This window comes from Pelodiscus sinensis, chromosome 8 (genome assembly GCF_052426305.1).
Source record: "Pelodiscus sinensis isolate ZL-2025 chromosome 8, ASM5242630v1, whole genome shotgun sequence".
Lineage (NCBI taxonomy): Eukaryota > Metazoa > Chordata > Testudines > Trionychidae > Pelodiscus > Pelodiscus sinensis.
This window is the reverse complement of record NC_143059.1, coordinates 37,817,660-37,842,440: the sequence shown is the minus strand read 5'-3', so window position 1 is coordinate 37,842,440 and position 24,781 is coordinate 37,817,660. Positions and strand designations below refer to the sequence as shown.

At 42.4% G+C, this 24,781-nt stretch overlaps 1 protein-coding gene across 1 annotated transcript in view; it reads right to left on the bottom strand.

The window, feature by feature from the left end:
• The window catches only part of PTEN (phosphatase and tensin homolog), a 91,155-nt gene extending 69,217 nt beyond the window's left edge, over positions 1 to 21,938 (bottom strand). The window contains exon 1 of the mRNA XM_014572722.4: positions 21,717 to 21,938. Within this exon, the coding sequence (XP_014428208.2) occupies positions 21,717 to 21,795 (79 nt within the window). The 5' untranslated portion in view covers positions 21,796 to 21,938. The remainder of the gene's footprint in view (positions 1 to 21,716) is intronic.
• Positions 21,939 to 24,781: the final 2,843 nt, after the last annotated feature.

Sequence of the window (24,781 nt, the reverse complement as noted above, 5' to 3'; positions counted from 1 at the left end):
CATCCTGTACTGCTATATCAGAGGCAGCAGCGCAGGGTGGTAGCAGCACAGGGTAGCAACAGCATGCATAGGGGCTGCTGAAACAAAACAGCCTCCTCTGCCCCCCACATTATTGCCTTTGATAGAGACAGCAACATGAGGGGCAGGGGAGAGGTGGCACTGAAGAGCTGGTTTTGGGAAGAAGCAACTTTTAAGGAGGCAGCACTGAGGGTAAGGGGGACAGGGAGGACCCAGCACATGTGGGGGGAGCCTGCCTGAAAGCCAGCTCCCACCTCCCCTCCCCACTGCTGCCTCAGAGACAGCAGCATGCTGGTGGGCGGCCAGACCCACTGCTCATGCCTTTTAAGCCAGCTCTTCAGACACCAGGTCCTGCTTCGCCCCGCCCCCCTTGTTGCCTCGGATACACTGGCATTGGGAAAGGAGGGGTACAGGTAGTCAACAAGATTAACCAATAAGCCCAGGCTTATCAGTTAATCGTGTAATTGTCTACACACTAACATCGCTAGGATGGATAAAAATTAATGATTTCAGTAAAAAAATATATATTTTTTTATTTAAATCACATTCTTCAAGGCACACTATGCCTTGAAGAATGTGATTTAAGAAGTAAATGCAAGCTGTTTACCACATTGGATGTTGCTAGAAAAATTTAGCTTAGTTAATCCTTACAGCTTGTTTAATTAGATTCTAAACCTAGTTAGCTATCACCCAAATATACAATGCAGAAAGTAGGGATATAAAAAGTCAGTTAAAAAGGTAACCATATTACCACTGAAAATCTTAGCAGTTACATGGTTACCTACACCACCAACTACTGGATTAGTTGATAACAGTAAGCATTGCCTGTTTAGGGTAATATTTACTGTGTAGGCGATTAACAGGTTAACCTTCCACATTCCTAACAGAAAGCTACAGTCCAATTGGCACTATCATTTCATATTACATAACATATACCCCTTATTTTGAAATATCATGGCCACCGATTATAATGGCGATGCCCTAAGTCTATTTCCTATTTTACCTCAGCATAACTCAGCTTTTCCAAGGGAACCCCATCCTATACTAGTTTTCCCCAAAAACTCAAGTTCAGTTGGGTTTGCTCCAAAATTAATTTTTTTGATAACTTGCAATTGGCTCTGCATCCTTGCTGGAAAAAAATTAAATAATTACGTGAATAATGGAGCAAGAACTGAGAAGAATGACTATTCAATATCTTTTGAATTGTTTCAGGATCATATGTAAGTGGAAGAGGCTTGGTCTATCTGCAGCAATGTCAGAGTCATCCATGGGTATTTTTAGCAGCAAAGCTGCAACTAAATTTATTTCAGACAGAATATCAGTAGTAGTCAAAAGATTTAAATAATCCAATAAAACTAACACCATGGATAGTTTCATAATAAGGATCAGCAAATAGATCAGCAGTTCTCAAACTTTTTGGACTCCGGAGCCCTCTACATGCGCAAAAATTTATGCAGTGCCCCAGCGGTCCACTGATTGTATGTGTTGTACCTATCGATGTTTCCAGTTTGTCAAACTCGCAGAGCCTCTGGAGATGTTTCTGGCTCCGCGGAGCACAGTTTGAGAAACACTATCATAGATGAAAAGATTGCTCAGTTTGTTTATGCCACAAATTGTCCTTTTTGCATTGTTAATAAATACTTGCACTGACATGGTAGAGTCCCTGTGACCAGGCTATACTCCACCTAGTACAGCAGACACTGGTAGAAGCTTGCTAGAGACAGTCTATGAGAAGAAACTTTAACTATGTTCAAGAAATAGTGAGGGGAAATTTCCTAGTTTAAGCCTTGATGAGTGGAGCAATGTACAAAATGATCCATTAATATGTGCCTGGGTGACAACAGAAAATATGCCATCCTATCTTTCAGAAATAGATATATTGGGAAAAGCCCAGACAGAATATTTTAAAAGAAAAGATCACATGCACAGTTTTGTCACAGACAATGCTGCAAACATAGCAAAGATTTAAAAAAAAAAAAAAAAAAAAAAACCTTTGAAAAAGAAATACAAGTATGCTTCTAAGTAACATATTGCGCCATACCTGTTTAATACATCTTGTACCGTATTTTCCGGCGTATAAGACTACTTTTTATGCTAAAAAAAATCCCCCAAAAATCGGGGGTCGTCTTATACGCAGGGGCTTTTCTCGCCCTGGAGGACACAGACTGCGGGACCTCGCAGTCCCGCCGCCCGTGTACTCCGGGGCAAGAAAAGCTGCTCTGCGTCTCCCTGGTCTGCAGACCAGGAAGATGCGGAGCAAAGCCGCGGAGGGGCTCTGGCAGCGGGGCCCCTCCGCGGCTTTGTGAAGCCGCGGGGGAAGCCGGCGGTGGGGCATCCCAGGCGCACCACGGCTGTCCTGCTGCCGGTGTCCTCAGAGGCTTTGCTCCCGGTGTCCCTGGTCTGCTGGAGACGGTCCCCAGCAGACCAGAAGCACCGGGAGCAAAGCTGAAGCGGCGGCGGGGTGCCGCGCTTCTGAGGCTTTGCTCTGGCAAAGCCTCAGAGGCGCGGGACCCCGCCGCTGCTGTGGCTTTGCTCCCGGTGCCTCTGGTCTGCTGGGGACCGTCTCCAGCAGACCAGGGACACCGGGAGCAAAGCCAGGGAGGCGGAGAGGCGCTGGGGCGCTGCCGGTTGGCCTCTTAAGGGGGGGATGGTCTTATACGGTGAGTATAAGACGAAAACCTATCTTAACTAGAAAATTAGGGGGTTGTCTTATACGCCCAGTTGCCTTATACGCCGGAAAAATACGGTAGCTAAAGACTGCCAAGTACTTTAAATGCAGAGCTGGGGGGAGGTGTCTGTATGTAGCCAGTAGCATTAACCAATAAGCATTCGCTTATCGGTTAATCATTTAACCACATACATTATTATATCCCTACCCAGTGTACTGAAACCTATTATCCATCGCCTTGAACAAACTTCTGAGAAATTGCTGCTGCATTGCTTATTCTGTCAAAATCTGAAGAGCATTTGAAAGACACTGACAAACAACTCACCAGAAAGTTAACCTACAGGCAATAAAAGAGTGCATGGATCAAACACTTACACCACCTCATTTTCTTGCGTACATTCTTAACCCTAGAAACCAAGTATGTGTCTAACTGCTGAAGATGCGGGTGCTGCCATGCAAAGAGCATCTCAAAATCACTCCTCAGTTATAATACATTTCAGGGCTGAAGCGGAATCATAATCAGTAAATGTTTACTGAGGATGTTTTGAACCAAGTCACTCCCCTGAACTGATGGGAATCATTAGCCAGACACCTTGAAACAGAGTTCCTTCAGTTGCTAAGCCAACTTTTCACAGCAGTAGCTTTCTCTGCAGGCACAGACAATATTTTCATCATTTTGTATTTCACACACAAAGCTAAGAAATCAACCAGGAACTGAGAAAGCAGAAAAGCCTTTTATTTTTCTTTCAGTCCATGAATCAAAATGACAGAGGGAGTGAGGAAGAAGAGACACAGTTGTACAAGTTTTAAGAATACTGTACAGTTAGTGTTCAGAGAACTAGGATGTTAAATTGCGAGTAATTGACTAACCGAATAGTCAATGCATTTTGCATAGACTATTTGAGTAGTCGATAGGGCGCCTCTGCCTTTGAAGTGTAGCCACAGCCCTAGGGCTGTGGCTGCACTTCAAGAGAAAGCACCGCGTGGAGTCTAGGGTCTGCTGGGGATTGTCCACTGACCCCGAACTCCATGTGGAGCTACTGCAACAAAACACTGTTGGGAGCCCAGAGACAGGCTCCTTGCAGCATTTCAAAGTGGTAGCGCTGTACAGAGCCAGGGGTCCACGGAGGAGTCCCAGGGCTGACACTTTGAAACACCATGTAGAACCTGGAGACAGTCCCGCAGCTTTTCAAAGCGGTATTGCCATGTGGAGCCCAGGCTCCGACCCCAGGCTCCACGTGGTGCTGCCATTTAGAAGTACCCCCTCCTCTTCTCCCCATTGCTGCCTTGCAGCAAAAGACGAGGGAAGTAACTAGTTGACTAGCCTGTCGGCTATCCAATAAGCATTTGCTTATTGGATATTTGACTAATTGGTCACATCCCTACTGAGGGCTCATCTGTTAAAGTTAATAAAATGTGAGAATGAAAAAAATGTAATGACAACCAGCAACCCTGGAAATGGCTGAAACTGCAGATGTAAAACACATATGAAACATATATTTTATTTAAACTAAATCTTAAATAAGTGCTATTGTGTTTGTGTATGTGACTTTGTTCTTACCATTCCGAATGTACTGCTGCTTTATCTGCAGCTTAACACAGGTAATAAGGATTACATACTATTTTTCAAGTTAATAAAAATCAAATTATCTAAAATACTTGCACAAAGTGCACCCTCTTAGAGGTTGTAAAATGCTGTACTCAACTGTACAGGCAGTCCCCAGGTTACGTACAAGATAGGGACTGTAGGTTTGTTCTTAAGTTGAATCTGTATGTAAATCGGAACTGGCGTCCAGATTCAGCCGCTGCTGAAACTGATTAGCAGCTGATTCCAGGAAGCCCGGGGCAGGGGCTTCCTGTAGTCAGCCACTGGTCAGTTTCAGCAGCGGCTGACTTGGGGATGCCTGGGGCAGAGTGGCTGAATCAGGACACCTGAAACTGACCAGCAGTGGCTGAATCAGGACGCCCGGGGCAGAGCAGCTGGGGTGCTGCCGGGTTGGTCCAGTAGCGCCCAGAGTGGCGCTACGGGACCAACCAGCAGCGCCCCAGCTGCTGTACCACAGGCGTCCGGAGCAAAGCCGCGGAGCACAGGGGCAGCGGGACAGCCCAGACGCGTCTGGGCTGTCCGCTGCCCGCGTGCTCCGCCGCTTTGCTTCCTCTCCCTGGTCTGCTGGAGACCAGGGAGACGGGCCCCGTTCGTAACTGCGGATCCGACATAAGTCGGATCCGTGTAACTCGGGGACTGCCTGTAAATTAACATTTTTGTTATCAGATTTATACCATGGTTTAAGAAATATGAATCAGTGAGAAGCTTGATTTATATCAATTTTTCTTGGCAATTTAAATTGTGATTTAAATCCATGATTTAGATAATCTTGATTTAAATCAATCCACCCTGATTTAAATACAAATAGGTTTGAAAGTTAAGGTAATTGTTTCCCTGTACACCACATAGTTTTGCTTACACTGATTTTAACATTCATTTTTCATACCAACAAAGACCTTGGTGCACTGTTTCATGTTTCAATGGGGGACAGCACTAGCACAGAAATCCATTCTGGGGCAGCTGTTCGCAGAATCAGGTCTAAAAGCACCAACATTAAAATTTCCAGTTTTCTCTTCATTGCTCATTCCCTGCTCATTTTCAGATGCTACTGAAGATCAGGATGCCTCAAAGAAAACTTGAGGCTTACACTACTAATTTAAGTTTCCAAGATATCAATAAAAACATCTACGTTATCAAACAATCTCCTAATTTAAGATTTTAAGAATAAAATATTTCCTTAATACTAACACTGACAAAAGCAAAGAACTCAGCTGTGAGAACTGTATATACTAGGACTGTGAAGCACTATCACCTGCAATTAACTGAAAACAAAATCAATGCATTAATCTTAACATATTAGTTGCATACCAATGAGTGGAGAGAGAGGTATTAGCTGCATCCTCAGCTCAGGCGCTCTCTAGGCAATGGGGGCTTAAGCCCAGCTCTGCTGATGGCGGGCAACGGGGGCTGGAGCCCAGGGAGACCCCAGCTCCACTCCTACATTTAAAAATATAGAAAACTGCCAAAAATATTTATAAATAGTTCCATTAATCAATTTTTAATCACTTAACAGCCCTCATATCCACTTTCTTTGGATTATGAAAACCCTCTCAAATATACTTCAAGTTCAAAACGTGCATAAGAGCATTCAACATATCACGTAAAACAGTGCAACAGAATTACACTGGCAGTAATAGCAAACATAACGAAAAAGTGATGCTTCCTTGATAGTGAAATAAGATGAAGTTAAAATGTAAAAAACATACTAGTGAACTATTTGTATATCACAGTGTACTATTCTATAATGGTATATTTCTTTATTACATAATCTTGAAATCATTCCCAAAAAGGAAAGAAAATTCTTCCTTTTTAAAAAGTTGAGATGTGTGTTATTTCTAGAGGAATGAATAATAAATAATCATAATCAATTAGGAGTAATTAAAATTAATTTGAAGACCGGTCTTGTTCTTTGGTAGTTACATTTGAATACTAGTCGACAATTAAAGAGTATTCAGTTGGGTTTTTTTAAAATTTTGAGTATTTTAATATTCATTTAAGCAGCCCATTTAGTACGTGCCAGTGTTTTACTACAACTAAATCAGAAAAAAAAAGTTACTGAATAGAATTTTTTATATAACAGAACAATGAACAGAAGTAAGCCTAAAAGTTAACCTAAAATATTTTCCAATAATTAAGCTGCTCTTAAATCCACTCAAAAGAACTGTAAATTATACACAACTAAAGCCTTATTTGTCAACTGGAGAACATTATCTTTTAATCAACAATACTAGACCTTTAAATCATTAGACTACCTAAATAATTATATGGTGTACAATTTTTATACAAAATACACCATTAAACCTTTTCTTTCACAGGCAGTAACAATTACCTATGCAACAAGTAGCAACCACATGGCAAATTCTGCATGGTATTTATAAACTAGAGTGCCCATAAAAAAAAATTCTGAAGAGATTAAGAAAAAACACACCTGTTAGTTTACAAATGCCTGGATACAAAAGGTCCTCCAACATATATCAAACTATGTAAGATAAAGACACAAAGCCATTCTTTATAAAATCTTAAGTTTTATTCAGTCTCCATAGAGAAAGGCAGCACATTGTTTAGAATTAACTAAAGGTATATCAACATAGTTGCCGAGAAGTGTAATTCCCGGTGTGGAAAGTCACACAACATGCTAGTTCTGCTAGAGCTGGCCCTTAAAAATACTGGCATGGCCACAATGGCTAAGGCAGTGGCTTGGGCTTATTGCCCAAGCAAGTAACCTAGAGTGCCTGAACTCCCACTGTGTTGTTGCTACCACACGGCTACTTCTAGGCACTAGCTTGAGCAATGCTAACATGGGTATGTCTACATCTACCCTAAGACAAATACAGGCCTTGACAAATCCACTCTCCAATTCATCAGGGAAGAGTAATCACTCTCACTTCCTGACAAGTGAAAGCCATCTCTCACCAATCCTGGCAGGTCTTCTATTTTGTTAAAAAAAAAAAAAAATGTTAAGTTACATTTTTTTGTTCATGTGCTGTCTTCTTGAGTCTACCAAAATTGTCTCAACGTCTGCACCACTAAATCCCACTGATTCAAAAACAGTTACAGATGGAGAGGCAGAAGTCACCCCTATAGTGACATGCACAAACACCTTTGTAATCCACAAGCATTACAAGGAAGAGGGAGAAAAATTCTTCTCCTTGGCCTCTGATGATAGGACAAGAAGCAATGGGCTTAACTTGCAGCAAGGGAGGTTTAGGCTGGACATTAGGGCTGTGTCCAGACTCAGGGGTTTTTTCGAAAAAAGTAGCCTTTTTTCGAAAAAACTTCACCTGCGTCTAGACTGCAGCCGCATTCTTTCGAAAGTAAATCGAAAGAATGCGGCTTTTCTTTTGACGGTGGTAAACCTAATTCCACGAGGAAGAACGCCTTCTTTCGAAAGTGCTCTTTCGAAAGAAGGCGTTCTTGAAAGCAAACAGGCTTTTTAGAAAGAGAGCATCCAGACTCACTGGGTGCTTTCTTTCAAAAAAGCGGCTTGCTTTTTCGAAATTCCGTGTGCAGTCTAGACGCTCTCTTTCGAAAGAGGCTCTTTCGAAAGAGGCTTGCAGTCTAGACATAGCCTAGGAGTAACTGTCGTGGTGACCAAACACTGGAATAAATTGCCTAGGGAGGTTGTGGAATCTGCACCTCTGAAGATATTTTAAGAGCAGGTTGGACAGACATCTATCAGGGATGATCTAGGTGGTATATGGTCCTGCCATGAGGGCAAGGGACTGGACTTGATCTCTGAGGTCCCTTCCAGTTCTAGAATTCAATGATTCTCTGCAACAGATTTAAAGAAGTTTGGCCATATTTCAACTGCCAACGAACTTCTGTGTAGTTTTCCTAGCTACTCCTAATTTAAAAAAATTACACTGAATTGCACAGAAGCCTGTTGGCACACACAACATTTATCAATTGGTAGTACAAGTTTCACATCCCAAATCCCAGATTCTCTGGTCTGGCAACAGATGTTTCTGGATGAGAACAACCCGGGACAGGAGGGGCAGCAGCTGAGAGCCCAGCACAGCCCAATAACTCAGGTAGCATCAGACCCATTGCAGTTCAGGCAGCTCAGGCGGCGGCAGAGCACAATTGGGACTACCTGCCACCCAACAGAAGGGCCAGGATGACGGCAGCCTAGGCGAAGAAGCCTCGCCACACATCAGCCCAGAAGAAGGAGGACAGCCAGGGCCACGTGCTGCATAGCCAGCAGTGGAGCCAGGACTGGAGCTAGCCAACAGGCAGGCCAACTGATCTGAAGAAGCCCGCAGTAGAGAAGGGCATTCATCTGCAGGGCTGGTATCCAGGGAGCTCCCATTGTCCAGCACAATTTCCTCATCCAGGTCCAATCAGGTCCCAAGATTGTCAGACCAGGAAGGTCCAAACTGTACTATCCTGTACACACTCTTCCCATTTATATACAGGCTGCATTGCTATTAGAATTGGTCTGGGACAAAGTAAGCTGCTATAGTTCTGTGACTCTGGTTGTACAGGAAGAAGAAAGGAACTGAGAAGGAAGAAAGTTCGTCAGAGTAAAAAAAGAATTCCTTATAGCCAACCAAGTGCATTCTGTCAAATCTTCCATCTGACACTCAAAGATTAAGCTTTTTAGATGTAGTTACTGATTTTGCAATATGGAGTAGCACACTTTAAACTAGGGATATGAAAGGTTAATTGGTTGTCACCCTAAACTGGTAATGCTTACAGGTTCCAGTTAACGGGTAACAGGTGGGGACTAGAACAACCTTTGTCCACAGGAACCCAGGCCCGCCATGAACAGAAGCTGGGAGACAGCAGGAGACCCAACCCCAGGGCCGCGAATCCCCAGCGCAGATACTGCTTTAGTCAGTTAATCAGTTAAATGTCAGGTCAACCTCACGTTTAACTGGTTAACTTGTATCCCTAATTTTAACTTTTTAATGTCATAATGTTATATTGGCCAAACTGGAAAGTCTCTACAACAAAGGATTATGTACACAAATCAGATAAAAAAAGGTCACACACAGAACCTGTTGGGGAACATTTTAACTTGCCCAGGCACTCACTAATGGATCTAAAAGTGACTATTATTACAAAGCAAATTAAAAAACCAGCTTGAGAGAGAGAAGCTACAGAACTTGGTTTCATTTACAAGTTTGACACCTGGAATTGAGATCTGAACAAAGACCTGAACTGGATGGGCCATTACATTCCACACTAGGGATGTTATACTGTAGCTGATTAACCCATTAGCAAAAGCTTTTAGGTTAATGCTGTAAGACTACATGCATTTCCTCCCCCACCCCCCACACACAATTTTTTTAGCAGCTGGCAAGCAGCCTGTCTCAATCCTGGCCCTACTCCCACTGCAGCTCTACATTTAAAGTGTATTAGGAGCCAGGCAAGCAGGCAGCCTGGCTCAGTTTCAGCTTGTGCCAGGTCCAGGAGCTCAGGCCTCCTCTCCTCCCTGGACGGGGCTGCTGCCACCCTGTGCTGCTGCCTCTGCCACTTACAAACGACATGACTACCTCTCTGAACTGAAAACATCAGATATTAAAAATTTCAAATTAAGGATGCTAAATATAGACTAATGACTAATTGAATAGTCAATGCATTTTGCATCAATTATTTGATTAGTTGATAATACACTTAAGAGGGAGAGGTGCCCTAACAGCCCTAGGGCTGTTGCTACATTTAAAAGGCAAAAGCACTGCATGGAGCCCAGGATCAGCTGGGAACTCACCCAGTGACCCTGGACTCTGTGCTGTGCTACTGCTTTGAAACGCTGCAGAGAGCCTGGCTTCAGGCTGCATATGGCATTTCAAAGCAGCAGTGCCATGTGGAGCCCAGGATCAGCTGGGTACTCCCTCCTTGACCCCGGGCTCCGTGCAGCACTACCACTTTGAAACGCCACATGCAGACTGGGGACACCATGAGCATGGGAGAAAGTCCTCTTTTCAGTAACTTCACATAAATAATGAAAATGTCTAATTGGAAAACAAAAACTATAATCAAGTTCTATTTAATAGTAATGTGAAAAACCATCGTTTCATCAATTTCTTTAAGTACTACATACATTGGGGTCAGATTCACTCAAGGAGAGATACTTGAGAAAGTTTGAAGAAAAATGTAAAGTGTGCTGAATTTCTAATTGCAACATCCTTTGCAGACTCATGGACATAAAAAGTTTAGGTAATAATAATAATAATAATAATAATAATAATAATAAAAAAGATGGCATTAGTTCCAGAAGAAGGCTGATACATTTCCTAAGAAATGGTTCCTGATATTACAGAATGAGGTGCTCTACCACCAACAGAAATAAGCAGCAAGAAAACAAGGTCTAACAAACCAAACTTAAGTATGACTACACTATATTCAAACTACTGAACTGTATCTGCTCAAAGAAAACCAGCCAACATAAAAGCAGCTAGAAAGATTACTACATACTGAAGCAGCTGAAAAGAAATAAAGGACATGGCCTGACCATATTATGTAACTTCAAGTCCAAGTGATCAGTTTCACAAGGAACCATTTATGTGGCCCCAACAAAGTATGCGCAGATCAGTGATTCTCAAACTCTTTGGCCTATAGCCCATCCCACTCAACACAAAACTTTCCACAGACCACCAGCCAACCACCCATGATTACAAAATAGGTGCAGGAGGAGATGGGATGCAAAGTAGGAATGTAAAAGAGTAACTGGTTAACCAGCAGCGGGAACAGCCCCCCTCCCGCTGCGGCCCAGCTAGCAGGACCCCAGCCAGCAAGAGCAGCCCTGCCATACGCAGTGGGCTCTTCAGACCCCCGTTAAATAATTAAAATAATACTGTTTAACTGCTTCACTTTAAGGGGTATATACATCCCTCGTGGAAGGATGCAGGAGTGGGCTCAGGGTTGGGAGTCTGGGAAGGAAGGAAGGAAGGAAGATGCAGGAGGTGGCTAGAGTGGGGGTCTTGTGGGAGGAAGGGTGCATGAGTGGGATGGGGGTTTCGGGTCTCAGAGGAAGGTGATGTCTGGGCATGAGGTGGATGGCAGGTCACATACCAGGCTCTGTGCCCCCCCTCCCACCACCACCAGGCACTGCCCTTGCTGCTCCTACTGGCTGAGACAGACATTTTGTATTAAAGAGTTTTGTTATTTCTAATTTAGAAAACTTGGAGTTTACAAGAATCTTATATTAACATCCTGAACCATAAACTTACTCTGGAAGATCATAAATACTGAGACAAAAGAAAGAATTCAAACTATACAAAGCAATCTTCAATACCAGATTTGGAGTGCAACATACTTGTTTTATTCTAATCAATCTAGTCATTTCTAGTCTTTTGGATACAATATTTGTAATACTAGATCAAAAACAGAGTACCTCAGTTGATGAATCACTCAATTTAGCAAATGCACGATCTACAAATCTCTGCAACTTTATGCAGCAAATATACTTAATGATGCAGGGATCTTGCAAGAAAATAATGAAACCCTGTAATTTAAAACTGTATTATACTGCAAGTTCAAATCAGAAGAATTAAGATTGAACAGGAAACCCAAACTCTGATTTTTATCTTTTCTCCACTTTTCTTTGAAACATAAACAGTCATATTTAACACTTTTCATATGCAGTTTCCTAGATTTTCATTTTTCCTTTAGAACAAAATTAATATGATTGGCAGGGGAATGGTGTAAAGTAAAAGCTCTGCTATCTGGCACTCAATTAACCAGAAAGCTCAATTAAGCAGCATTTCTAGTATCTCCCAAAACAAATGTTCAACCTAATAACTGAGAATACTAGTATACTGGCCAGCACATTATCCAATTGCATATTCTGTGCTCTATTTTTATGGAAAGAAAGCAGAAGACAAGTAATCAAGGTGATACCAGGGATTTATTCAAAATAGCAACTTCCACCAGGTCATTGAGTAAGAGTCAGACCAATATCTTACACCTTCTATTTCTACAATGATACCTGATGTTGATAATAATGACACTGCCTGCTCCCCCTCACTCTCCTTTTTCCCCCTAGCACTGCATCCCACCTGATGTCCCACGCTGCTGCTTCTGTGGAAAGCAGCCAGGAAGTGGGAAGGGAGGCAACTCCGTGGGAACTGGCACATGTGGGAAACCAGCTTGAAAGATAGCTCCTCATTGGCACCAGCTCCCACCCCACCCCTGCTGCCTCTGATACAGAGGCAGCAAGGGGGAAGTGGAATGTGTGTAATCATTTGGATTAACCAATAAACCCAGGTTTATCGGTTAATCGTTTAAACATCTATATGCTTCCATCCCTAATGTCTACAACTGGAGTCACAAGACTACCTTACATTTCGAAACTGCCTACACTAGAGTATTAATACAGATGAACATCAGGTGTGAATTTAAAGTTACAGAAGCTATTCCCGAACCCACTACCAAAGCAAATTAAGGTAAACCAGAACAAGACACACTGATTGCCAACAAAATGTATCCCTAACATATAGAGTTAATGCAGAATAGCTATTATAGATAAACTCTTTAAAGGAAGTTTATTCCATACTTAAAATACAGAAGCAGTACCACTAGATCACTTCAGTGAAGATGCTAACTATGCCAACGGGAGGCCTTCTGACAGCATATATATTTCATCTGCATGAAAGACAGGAAAATTTTCCTGTCAACCTTATGCTCGCTACACTGGAGACTAGGTTGTTTTATCCAAGTCACTCTGGTCAACACAACTGAATCATTTGGCCGCGAAAAGTCTTAAAACCCCAATTTCCTAGTGTAAAACAGGCCCCCCCCCCCCACACACACACATACACACTCACTCTCTCTCTCTAAAAACCCAGGAGAAATGGGTTCTATTGCTAGCTCTACCTCCGGACTTCACATATGCTGTTAGGCAGCACTAGAGTAATGAGTGTCAGGGCTAGCCATTTTAGTCTGTTTCAACAAAAATAATGAGTCCTGTGGCACCTTAAAGATTAACATTTATTTTGGCATAACTTTTCATTAGCTGTAACCCACTCCATGAGTTGCATGGTAATGCATACACAGAGAGGACTTAAGACTGCACAGAAAAAGCAATCTTAATCCTTATATTTATGGGGTTTTTATGAAATACATATTAATAGTGTTACCAAGCTACATAAACATCCAAACTGACATACAGAGATCAAACAACATGGTAAATTCCCCACACAAAAAAGTAATCTGAAGTTTTTTCTACATGGCATCTCTCACCAATGCACACCATGAAAACAAAAGGAAATCATTCAACATCCTAGGTACATGCTACTCACTTGTTCCTCCTCTTAATCTCAACCACATTTGCATAGCCTTCAAAGACTAATGTACAAACTTAATTCTATTTGCATACAAACACAGATTTCCATTCTAATTTCTACGTGTACATACCAAATTAGAGTTATAATATCCCTACATTACTTCCTAAACATTACAGAAAAACATCTTGCAGACATTTGCAATTAATTGCAATAGGATTTATAAACACCAATAAAAACCATGTGAACGACAGACAATGTAATTATGAAAGCAATACCACTAGTATATCAAGGCAAATCTATATAACGCCAATAAGTGAGGTTAGAGTACTTAACCAAAAATGCTAGACAAAGTATGGGGGTAGTTTATGAAACAGAACTCAAAAGGAATGTACATAAGATGTTAAATACCTTACTCTGTTACGGCCTTGCTTCTTATGGCTTGCATTGGTCAGGGATACAGTCTATTACTACTATCTTGTGCGTTAGTTCCTCTGCACTATTGTGTAAAGTTACTATACAACTCAAAAATACTAACTTTAGGTTTTTTTGGCAGGAGATTTTATTTAATTTTTTTCATCAGCTGCATTAATGTGATGCCCAACAACATTAACTATCATTCCATTATAAAAATTAAGTTCAGCAGCACGTGTTAAAGACTGCATTCTAGCCAAAAACTTCAAGTACTAAAGTTCTACCTGATAAAAATTTTAATTTATGCTTTAAAGGGCAATATTATTTATGGTATTAATGCATACGCTGAAAGTTTCCCACTTTGAAATATTTTTTGCTTCCTGAAAGACTACACTCAGGCCACTTCAACAAACAGTCATCAAGGTAAGAGGAATTTCTTTTCCAAAATTACCACAAATCAAGACAATACAGAAACACACAATTTGTGCCTTCTTTCAGCATAAATCGAAAGGTACTTAGCTGTTTCTAGAAATTATTTAACATAATAAAACTACCAAGTTTTTCTAAATAACTGCTACCCACACAGCAAGCATTACACTCTGGAAACATTAAGTAGAGTTATTATGCAATCATTAAGTGTATTGAGAATAATCAGCAATGTAATGATAAAAAAAATCTCTTTACTAAGAAAGCTATTAGGCCAACAATCAACTGCTATGAAGAGAACTCACTCATATTTCTATATATGCCATGCTGCAGCAGTCTAACTAGCTGAAGTGTTTCACAACCTCCATTAAGAACTATATTCTTTTCTGAGATAATATGCTCTCATTCAAGTCAAGAAGAGTAGTTGCATACGACTATATGAGGACACAACTAAGACCTTAATGTTCAGGCAGAGTGATGGGCACCAACTGCTAAACAGGTTCATTTATAAAGTCTGAAGTTGGACCAATCCATTGACATTTTACATTGAAATCTACCTTAAAGCACAGGTGTATAACGATGGGATTTTCACAAGTGCTCAGTGCTGAGTCTGACTCAACACCCACAGAAATCAGTGATCCAACACCAATGTTCAGCACTTCTGAAAATTCCTCTGGAAAGTAACATGGCTTTAATAATCTTTTAAAAGCAAGTAAAGCCGAAATTAAGACACCTACTTAAACAGCATTTCAGTTGAGCTGTGTATCTCCCAAGAATCCATACTTTTGTACAATGCACTAGAATATAGTCAATTTTCATGTAATAGTTGCTTTGACCTTCAGCTTCCTTAATTTAATTCAAATCTCAATTTTAGTATACATTTGCTCTACTAAACCCTGAAACATTTTACATATTACAAAGCAGTACCCATTTTAATACAAAAATAGGCAAATCCCTTACATATTCCAAAACTACTTGTCCAACTAAGTTTCTATTTTAACTCTTTCAGAGCATAAAATTTCACTCAAGACAACTAACTTGACTTCTATTTAAGGAAAAAAAATCACTATTAATTCTGAGCAAGATTTACAAGTTATTCACGGTTTTTCAGTACTTATTTATCGCTCCTACTTGAACAGAAGAACTGTAACATTCTAGCTATCACTCAACCAGTAGCTACAAGTGAAAACATGAAATTGGCAGCTTCTGTCAATTTAGAAGCATACAAAAGTAATTTGTTAATTTTTAACTTTATGTTTAGCTTGTGCAAATAGTCTTCAGCAAAGCTGTGCGCACTGACTAAAATGGTTAGACAATGCAGTGATTAAGCAGTTCCAAATGAAGTTGGCACTATCACAAATCATTTAAAGAACAGGAAAATACTAAGAGCCAACCTATAATTTGAATGAAAATATACTGACAGAGTCGCTCTGCTAACTAACCACTGTTATGGTGGACATTTAAAAATAAAATGTATTAGGTACTATATTACAAGAGGATATATGAATAATTAACAGTGATATTGACACTAACCTTCCATTAACAAAATGAGATTTTAGAAAATTCTCCAAGAGAAGTTCCAACTTGTCACTTTATATTGCTAAGCAACATAATGCATACCTAAACAGGAGTAGTTTTTCCACCAGTAAATAGGTAAATGCATTGATTTACTCGTACATTTAAGAATCCTGAATAATATGGAGATTTCTGTACCTTTATATCATTTAAAAGCTTCCATTACAAAACATTTAATAAGAAACACTATACAGGCAGTCCCCGCATTACATACAAGATAGGGACTGTAGGTTTGTTCTTAAGTTGAATTTGTATGTAAGTCGGAACTAGTACATATTGTACCCCAGGTGTCCCCGATTCAGCCGCTGCTGAAACTGACCAGCAGCTGACTACAGGAAGCCCGAGGCAGAGCTGCTTTGCCCCGGGCTTCCTGGAATCAGCCGCTGATCAGTTTCAGCAGCAGCTGACTTGGGGACACCTGGGGTAGAGCAGCTGGGGTGCTGCCAGGTTGGTCCTACAGCACCAACGTGCGGCGCTGCGGGGACCAACCCGGCAGCCCCCCAGCTGCTCTACCCCAGGCGTCCTGATTCAGCTGCTGCTGAAACTGACCAGCGGCGAGAAAAGCCTGGTCTGCTGGGGGGGGGGGGGGGGGGGGGGGGGCGGCGCACTAGTTGCAGGGCCCTCCCTCCACAGCAGACCAGGCTTTTCTCGCCACAGAGGATGGGGGCAGCAAGACCGCCAAGACACGCCACGGTCCCGCCGCCCACGTCCTCCGCGGCTTTGTTCCGCATCTCCCTGGTCTGCTGGGGGACCCCCCCCCCCCCCCCCCCCCCCCCCCCCCCCCCCCCCCCCAGCAGACCAGGGAGACGCGGAGTGGCTTTTCTCGCTGCCGAGGATGCGGGTGGCGGGACCGCCGTGGCGCGTCTCGGTGGTATGCTGGGGGGGGGCGCGCGCAGCTAGTTTGGGGTTCCCTCACCCCGTTCTTAAGTAGGGATCCGACATAAGTCGGATCCACATAACCCGGGGACTGCCTGTATTGTGCCTCAGAAAGACTGACTAAATGCAACCTCAAATATTGATTCTATTTTCAGTGGAATATTAGATTTTTAAATATTCAATAATTAAGATGTATCATTATTTCAAATCTGTTTTTCTAAAACTGAAAAGCAACCCTTTATGGTAAAGTTATATGATCAGATTTCATTCTAATGCACAATGCTCTGATGGTACAAACAGGGAAAAATTAGTTTTTTACACATTGTGAAACTTCTCTTCAGAATTTTGATTTAAACAATTATGCACAATAATATTTAAATGTAAAAGCAAGCCAACTTTTATAGGAGTTTATTGACAATACTGATAAAAATCACTATCCACATATCTACTATCCATGAAGTCCTAGGCCATATCTTCACTTTCCACGCTGGCTATCAATCTCCTGGTATTCGATATAGCAGGTCTAGTTAAGAGCCGCTAAACCAAAATAACTTTGGTGCCCAGTTGGTGCCGGTACTCCTCGCAGTCACGAGGAGTAAGGAAAGCTGACAGGAGCATCCAGTCAGTCTCCCTATATGAAGACAGTGCCAACCTCAGCTTAAGATATGTAACTGGAGTTGATTTATTTTACATAGCTGTAGTTGCATACCTTTCTTAAGCCAACCTTCCAGATCTAGAGTAGACCTGGCCCTCGTCTTCCTTCAGAATCATTACAGTTGTCCTTGCCAGCAGATCTCAATGCAGGGTAGAACTCTGGCATGCCTGTCTAAAGCTATGAACTGGTATATAAAGATAGGCATCAACCAACAATTTTGTGTTTTTTAGGCTTCTTAATTGACTGAAAACTCCACAAACGATTTAAGTAACTTTCTACAGACTACATCTAAAACCCATGCATTGAAATCCAAGTTACATGAGATGGTTGAATGTACTTGTTACCACTTCATTTTTTTTTTTTTTTTGTTTGCAGTGGTTGAAAGTACGTACATAGTTTAAAATAGACTAGGTATTCAAGCACTGAAAAATTATTCAAAAATACCGTTAAGGCATTACTGTTTCTTACAGGGACACCAGTAATACATAAAAAGTTACATTTGCCCCTTTCCACCTGCCCCATTATTTTCATGAAGTATTTTAACACTATTCAGACAAGTAGAAATAAATATTGTAGAAGAAACCAAAGGCAGACGAAAATATGACGTTTTTTTAAATGACCGGATACAGTTCTGAAGGCATTCCTTCCTACAGCCATTCCAAGGATATACCAAAAATCTGTTACAAATGGTGAATTACATGCGACATAAGACATTTAGCAGTTCAATCTGTGTAATGTTTAAAAAATGGTGCAGTCATTTTAAATTATTCATGCAGAAAAACTGATTTTATCGTATGACAGTTGTTAAGTGATAGTTTATGATGTTCTGATCATGTAATGTAAAAACATCAGTGGCATTAATCTTCAGATGTGACCATTACCCATACATACACAATTCCACCCCAACTCCAAAAGACCATCTAAATACCCTTGTTAAAAAGAAGTTTGTTTGAAAAATATGTAACTTTAGTTCTTTTAAAACTAACGTGACATCCTTTTTATATTAAAAACACAATGAAAGTCAATGAAAAGTATCAATGCTGATACTTAAATTGCATAATCATACACCTCATTCTGTGCTACATTTAAAATCTAGTCTCTCTCAAAGTTACGAACAGTCTTTAACCACAAATTCAGCACATCTAGGGATGTAAAAAGTCGTTTAAATATGTAACCATGTAACCGCTAAAAATCCTAGCAGTTAAATGTGCTGTGGGCTCTGCAATATTAAAGCTTATATATCAATTTTATACAGCAGACCCCACAGAGGGAAGTTTCGCTGTCAGTTCCACAACCAGCTCCGCAGGAGGCTGCTGGCCCTGTTGTCAGGGAGCCCGTGTGTAACCTGCAGCTGGAGGGCAGGCCTGCCACAGACAACAGCTGCTCTGGCAAGCCAGAATACCCTTGGCCTGAGGTGGGCCCTGCGGGGCACCCAGGGTAGGGAGCTGCACCAGCTCCTACCTATTAACCAGAATCAGTAAGCCATACCCATTAAGGGTGAGGGTTACCAGTTAACCATTTACATCCTGAAGATTAACCAAGGTTAGTCTGCAGATTTAACTTAATTCCTAATTCATGTAAAGGAGAAAACAGTATAACTTTTGAGGCATTAGACAAAACTAACTACCCATTAACAACTTTGTCAAAGGTCTCCCTGTGCAGGATTCACAAAAAGTTATAAAACCCAAATGCTCACCAATACTTTCAATTAGGGCTTATTTAATACATAGAGCCTTCTTCCATTGTTCAAAATAGTCTACAGAAAATATAGAATCTTATGGGAAAATATTTCATATTACTTTGATATTATTTCATTTAATCTGAACTATTGCTAAAACCAATCTTTCTATGAGCTTAAATAGCCAATTTCTAGTTTAATTTGTTATGTCCTCCAAGGTAAATCTAAAAAGGAAAGAGTTCATAGAACTATTTATTAAGTCAGAAAAGAAAATACATTTTGTAACTATACCTAATGTATTCTTCAAAACTCTGAGCTTGATGAGTAAAATCACTAACTAAATTACAAGATTCTTCTTGGCAAGTAAAAAATAGATAGATATATGTGCAGATGAATAGTTAAAATGAAATTCTGCTAAAATGAAATTCTGCTTTGTTACAGTATGCCATTATGACAAAGTATTTTACAAACAAACCCTAGAACTGGGAAGTATGAAATTAGGTTTCTTGCTATTGGTTTTCCGTGTTTACCAGCATTATAGAAGAAATCAGTAAGTACATCATTTAGTGTAGCAAATAAACTAAAGTCTGTAAGCTATATTTCAGAGCAGATATCAATCTTGCAGGTTTTATAATACTAACTTGAAAATGCAGGTATGTATTACTATACACATCACAGAAAAACAAAAAAGTTTAAAGAACTAAAATGAAATTCTGAAATAGCAACCCATTAATTGATCAATATGTTCCCAATGAAAGAAAAAATATTTACTAAAACCGAAATATTTTACTAAGCAGCAGGTAATTAAAAAAAAGCTAAATGGTCACTTCATGGGATCACACATTTAAGTCTTCAAATATTTAGTTTGAGTCCCAAATCAATGTAACAGTAGATATTCTGTACTACAGGCACTTTTCTCTCTCCATACAGAAATCCAGTACCTGTGATGCAATTCTGCTCACAGTCAGAAGAGCAATAAGCTGATCTTAACCCTACTGTAAAACCATTCTAAATCAGAACCTCCTTCTGAAAATGAATACCATATTCATTACTTAAGCACTAAAACTACTTCATAAATAACAAATTCTACGTTTAGTTAATAGTATCTGTGACAAGTAACAGAACTTAATTCTGATAGTTTAATCTGTTACAATACAATCTTATATACCATTAACTTTGCAGCACATATTCAAAGCCAGACATCTGTCTGCTGTTGCTGCTATAGTACATCTGTTCAAAGGCTATGCAGTTCCTTTTAATGCTCCATGGTTTGACTTGCTAATCCTAATGCAGCTAGATTACATGTCCCCGAACACTACATTTCTCAAGAGTTCCCAAAACATATCGGACAGCAGAAAAAAAGGAACCTCATCCACTATTTTTGTTTGTGAAATGTCCTAATCCATGGGTAAGTCAATGCACACAAAGTCTACCAGTGTAAAATATGGTTGAGTGAAGAAACTGGTGTTCTTTAAAGAGACGCAATTTTTAAATTAATAGTTATTTTCTTACATTCTTGTCATTTATATACAACGTATGTTTTAGTTAAAAACTGGAAAAGTATGCTTCATTCACTGCACAACACATATTTTGTATCTATTTATGCAAAGAACAAGAAAATAGCAGATAAGTCACATGCCCACTAAAATTATGTTTCCAATTCGAAATGCTGAATTACTAATTGAAAAAGGCATCACTATTTGCAGTACAGTAGAATGATTACATTTTATATTTGAGCTAAAAATCAAACATCAAGGTAAGAGGCTCTATTTTAAATGGCATTATGCTGAACATGAGCAATGACATCACTGTATCTAGTACATGACACCTAAAGCAAAAGTGTCAATACAGGTCCTACTAGAATGCTTTGATTTCAAACGAGTACTACTGTTAATCTTTGCAATCACCATTTACTACAGATAATACTCAATCTGCATGACATCATAATTACTGACCAAATAACTATTCAACCTCTATTCTGAACTACATAATAGAATCTAAAACAACAACTATCAAGCAGGTAATGTTCATACCCCAATCTACATCAATCAACTGGAAGACAGACAACAACCGACCTAGGATGTTGCTTTTTCTACAACATAATGCTTTAGTTTCATGAAACAAAGCAATATGGTTGCTAAAAACTGACCAACTTCCAATTACAGTAACTGCAGAAACCTAGCCGCACATCTGACTTTTTAAATCTGATAGTGCTCAAAATAATTATGCCGAACACAAATACACAAAAAACACGAGCAGGCACACTACATAATTACTGTAAGAATCTGATGCAATTGCTGTACGTGCAGCATTCATTTCCATTTTAATCTCATCTCTATCCCGGGTGCTGGGCCTAGGCCGAGCGCTCAGCCTGCCCAACTGGGCTCTGGCTGCACTGGAGAGAACAGCAAATTCAGTCAGGAATATGGCAGCCCTGGAGAAGAGCGGGGAGGGGGGGGGAAGAAACAGACACACATCCCTGCTCAGCATTAACACTACAGGTCGCTGGGGAGATGATCAAGGCACCCAGAGAAACGGCGAGCCAAACGCTAGCGCGGGCCGGGCGAGGATACAGGTTAGATCTAAGTCGAAGCCATCCTCCTGATATCTCCTTTTGTTCCTGCTGACGATCTCTTTGATGATGGCGGTCATGTCTGGGAGCCGGGGGCTACTCAGGAATAGCGAGGACAGGCTCGGCAGCTGCGACGGCTTCTGCAGCGGCGGGCTGCAGATGGCCCTAAGCTCGGCTGTGACTGGTTTCCCACTCCCCGCTGCAGCGGCGGCCGCTGGGCTCTGGACGGCGGCCGGGTAATGGCTGCTGCTGCTGGATGGCACCGTGGACAGGGCCTGCCTCTGCGGCTCAGCCCCAGGCCCGCAAGCGGCGGCTGAAGATGGGGGAAGCGGCGAACCCTCCTCCCCCTGCAGCGGCGGCGGCTCCCGGCGGCGGCGGCGGCTCCCTCCTTCCCCAGCTGCCCAGAGCGGCGCCGGAGCCGCGGCGGCGGCGGCGGAAGGGTTTAGAGTCGGCCCAGGTCCCTGAGTGTGCCGCCGCCGCCGCCGCCGTCTTTGAGGCGATGGAGGCGGAGAGGGGAACTCTCCAGCGCGCCGGGCCCCAGAAATGGTGACAGCGACTCGGGCCCCCCCGTCCCGCTCAGCTCAGCTCCCCGCCCGGGGCGGCGGCGGAGCCCGCGCGATGGGGCCGCGCAGCCGGGCGGGCGCTCCCGGCCTCGCGGGAGAAGGCGGCGCGTCCGGAGGCGCCTCACACCGAGGAGCGAGACCGCGCGGGCTCAGGCGCTGCGGTGCGTGCGGGGCTGCAGGCTGCCCGCTCTCATCGGCCCCGGCCTCCTCCGCGCCCCAGCGACACTGAGCGCCTCAAACTTCCATCATGGCTGCAGCTTCCGAGAGGAGAGGGGCCTGGCTCCGCCCCCCGCCTCCTCCGCCGCTAAGGCGAAATAGTCCCGCCACATCAGCGTCCCGCTGCCGCTGTTACCACCACTCCTCCCATCCGCGGCACCGCCCGCTCCTCGGCTCGCTCCTGCACCCCGGGAAAACGCGGCGGTCGTGATGAGGGAAGTGGAAGAGCCGTCCCGGCGTGCCAACGGCGACCCGGCCACAGGGTGGCGGAAGGATAAATTCACGTTACGACCGCGTCGGAGCTACTTCCCTGTGGAGTCACGTGGGGCTGGCTGGGGCCCTTTTCTGCCTGCGCCGGCGCTTCCCACTTCACCCCCCCTGGCGGAGCACAACTCGCGTTCGATCGGGAGCGGGAGCCTGGCCGCTGATGGGCTTCTCTCGGGCGCGTAGATCTGCGGGGTTTGGGCAGATCCGGGACGCGTGGGCCCCCGCGGTGGGGTAGGTGCAGCGTGATCTGGGTACCTGCCCGCCGCATTTCTTCCTAGCCCCCGGGAACGAGGCAAGGTGCCGTGTCCAGTGCGGAGCTAGCACTGCAGGCAGCTTCTGTGGCTGGCGGTATGATCCTAGCGTTAGGGAGCAGCTGAGAAGCCGAGCTCCACTGTAGTAAATGCTGTTCACGTAGAGCAAACCGGGCCTGGCCCAAGAATCTGAATGAACCTGACAGATCGGACTAAGCGCTGGAGAATGGATATGGTGCCGACCCCCAGTGAACACTGCAGGAACACCAAATGGCATGCCCATTCGTTTTATTTTGTAAGGAAGGTGGTTAGGGTTTTTTAATGAATGGAGATAAGGTAAAGAGAAAGGGGGAGGGTGATGGAGAAGATGAGGAACAAGGTCAAGGTGAAGAGGTAATTAGAATGGAGAAGAGAATGGCTCTTCAAAACTGTAAAAATACTGATGATGTCATCAGTGTCCCTGGAATTCTGCTTTAGATGCAGATGCTGCAGCTCTTGGTTGCTGGGAACACCATGTAGAGACTGAAAATATATGAGGGCATCATCCTCCCAGGTAGGAAAGTTATTCCAGAGAAGAGAAGTGTTTATATAGGAAAACTTGAAGGATGGCTGGCTGCATGGAATAAAGCAATCCCTGAATGTAGTGGTCCTGGGGCTGCATCAGGTGTAAGAGAAGAAAGAATCAGATGCGGTTGGCAGATAATTTGTATTAAACCATGTAATATTAGGAATAACTGAAGTGATGTTGGTTGAAATGGTTTGGCAAAATACACTGTTTTGACTAAGATTAAAATTTTAATAGCAATGTGTTTGTTTGCATTAAATTTTTATTTGAAAAGTTTTTGGGTCCCGGGCAGAGAATCTACAGGTGGGTGGATTAGGTTACATAGCTGGGATGTGGGGGAGACTCAGGTTCAGGTCCTTGCTCTAAATCAAGCACAACAGGTAATTGGGGGTGAGGGTCTCATAGGGTGTGTCTAGACTACAGAGTTTTTTTGGAAATAAGTAGCCTTTTTTCGAAAAACCTTTACCTGCCTCTAGACTGCAGCTGCATTCTTTTGAAACTAAATAAAAAACACAGCAGTTTTTTTGATCATGGTAAACCTCATTTTACAAGGAATAATACCTTTTTTTGAAAGTACTGTTTCTAAAAAAGACACTATTGACGGCAAACTGCTTTTTCAAAAGAGAGCGTCTAGACTCTAATTTGAAAAAGTGGCTCGCTTTTTCGAAAAATCTGCTTGTAGTCCAGATGCTGTCTTTCGAAAGAGGCTTGTAGTCTAGATATAGCCATAGCCATACAGTCCAGACCAGTACTTTAAGCACCAAGCTAGAGGGAGACTGATGCTACCTCCTTCCTCCAGTACAATTCTGTTTTTATGGAAATGCAGAAGGAAAACAATTTCTGAATTTGTGAAACAGAGTTGTCACTTCCAGTTAGGGTGAGTGAGTGTGATCAGTCTGTGGCATGGGTTATGGCACCACCTGTTACCTATGCACAGGAAACATTTGTAAGTCAGCCAGAATCTTTCTGCAAAAAAAAAATCAGAGCTTCAGTTGCTGTCTGTCACACCCACTTCTCGCACCCAGCCTGCAGCTAAGGCTATGTTAGGATCCTAGATATTCAGGCTGCACTGCGCTTTTGTCAATAAAACTTCTGCTAGTCAGGGGTGTGAAACATACACATGCCAACTGACAAAAAAAATAATCTTAACTACAGAAAGTTCCACTATGGCCAGCACTCTGTCAGCAGGAGAGCATCTTCTACC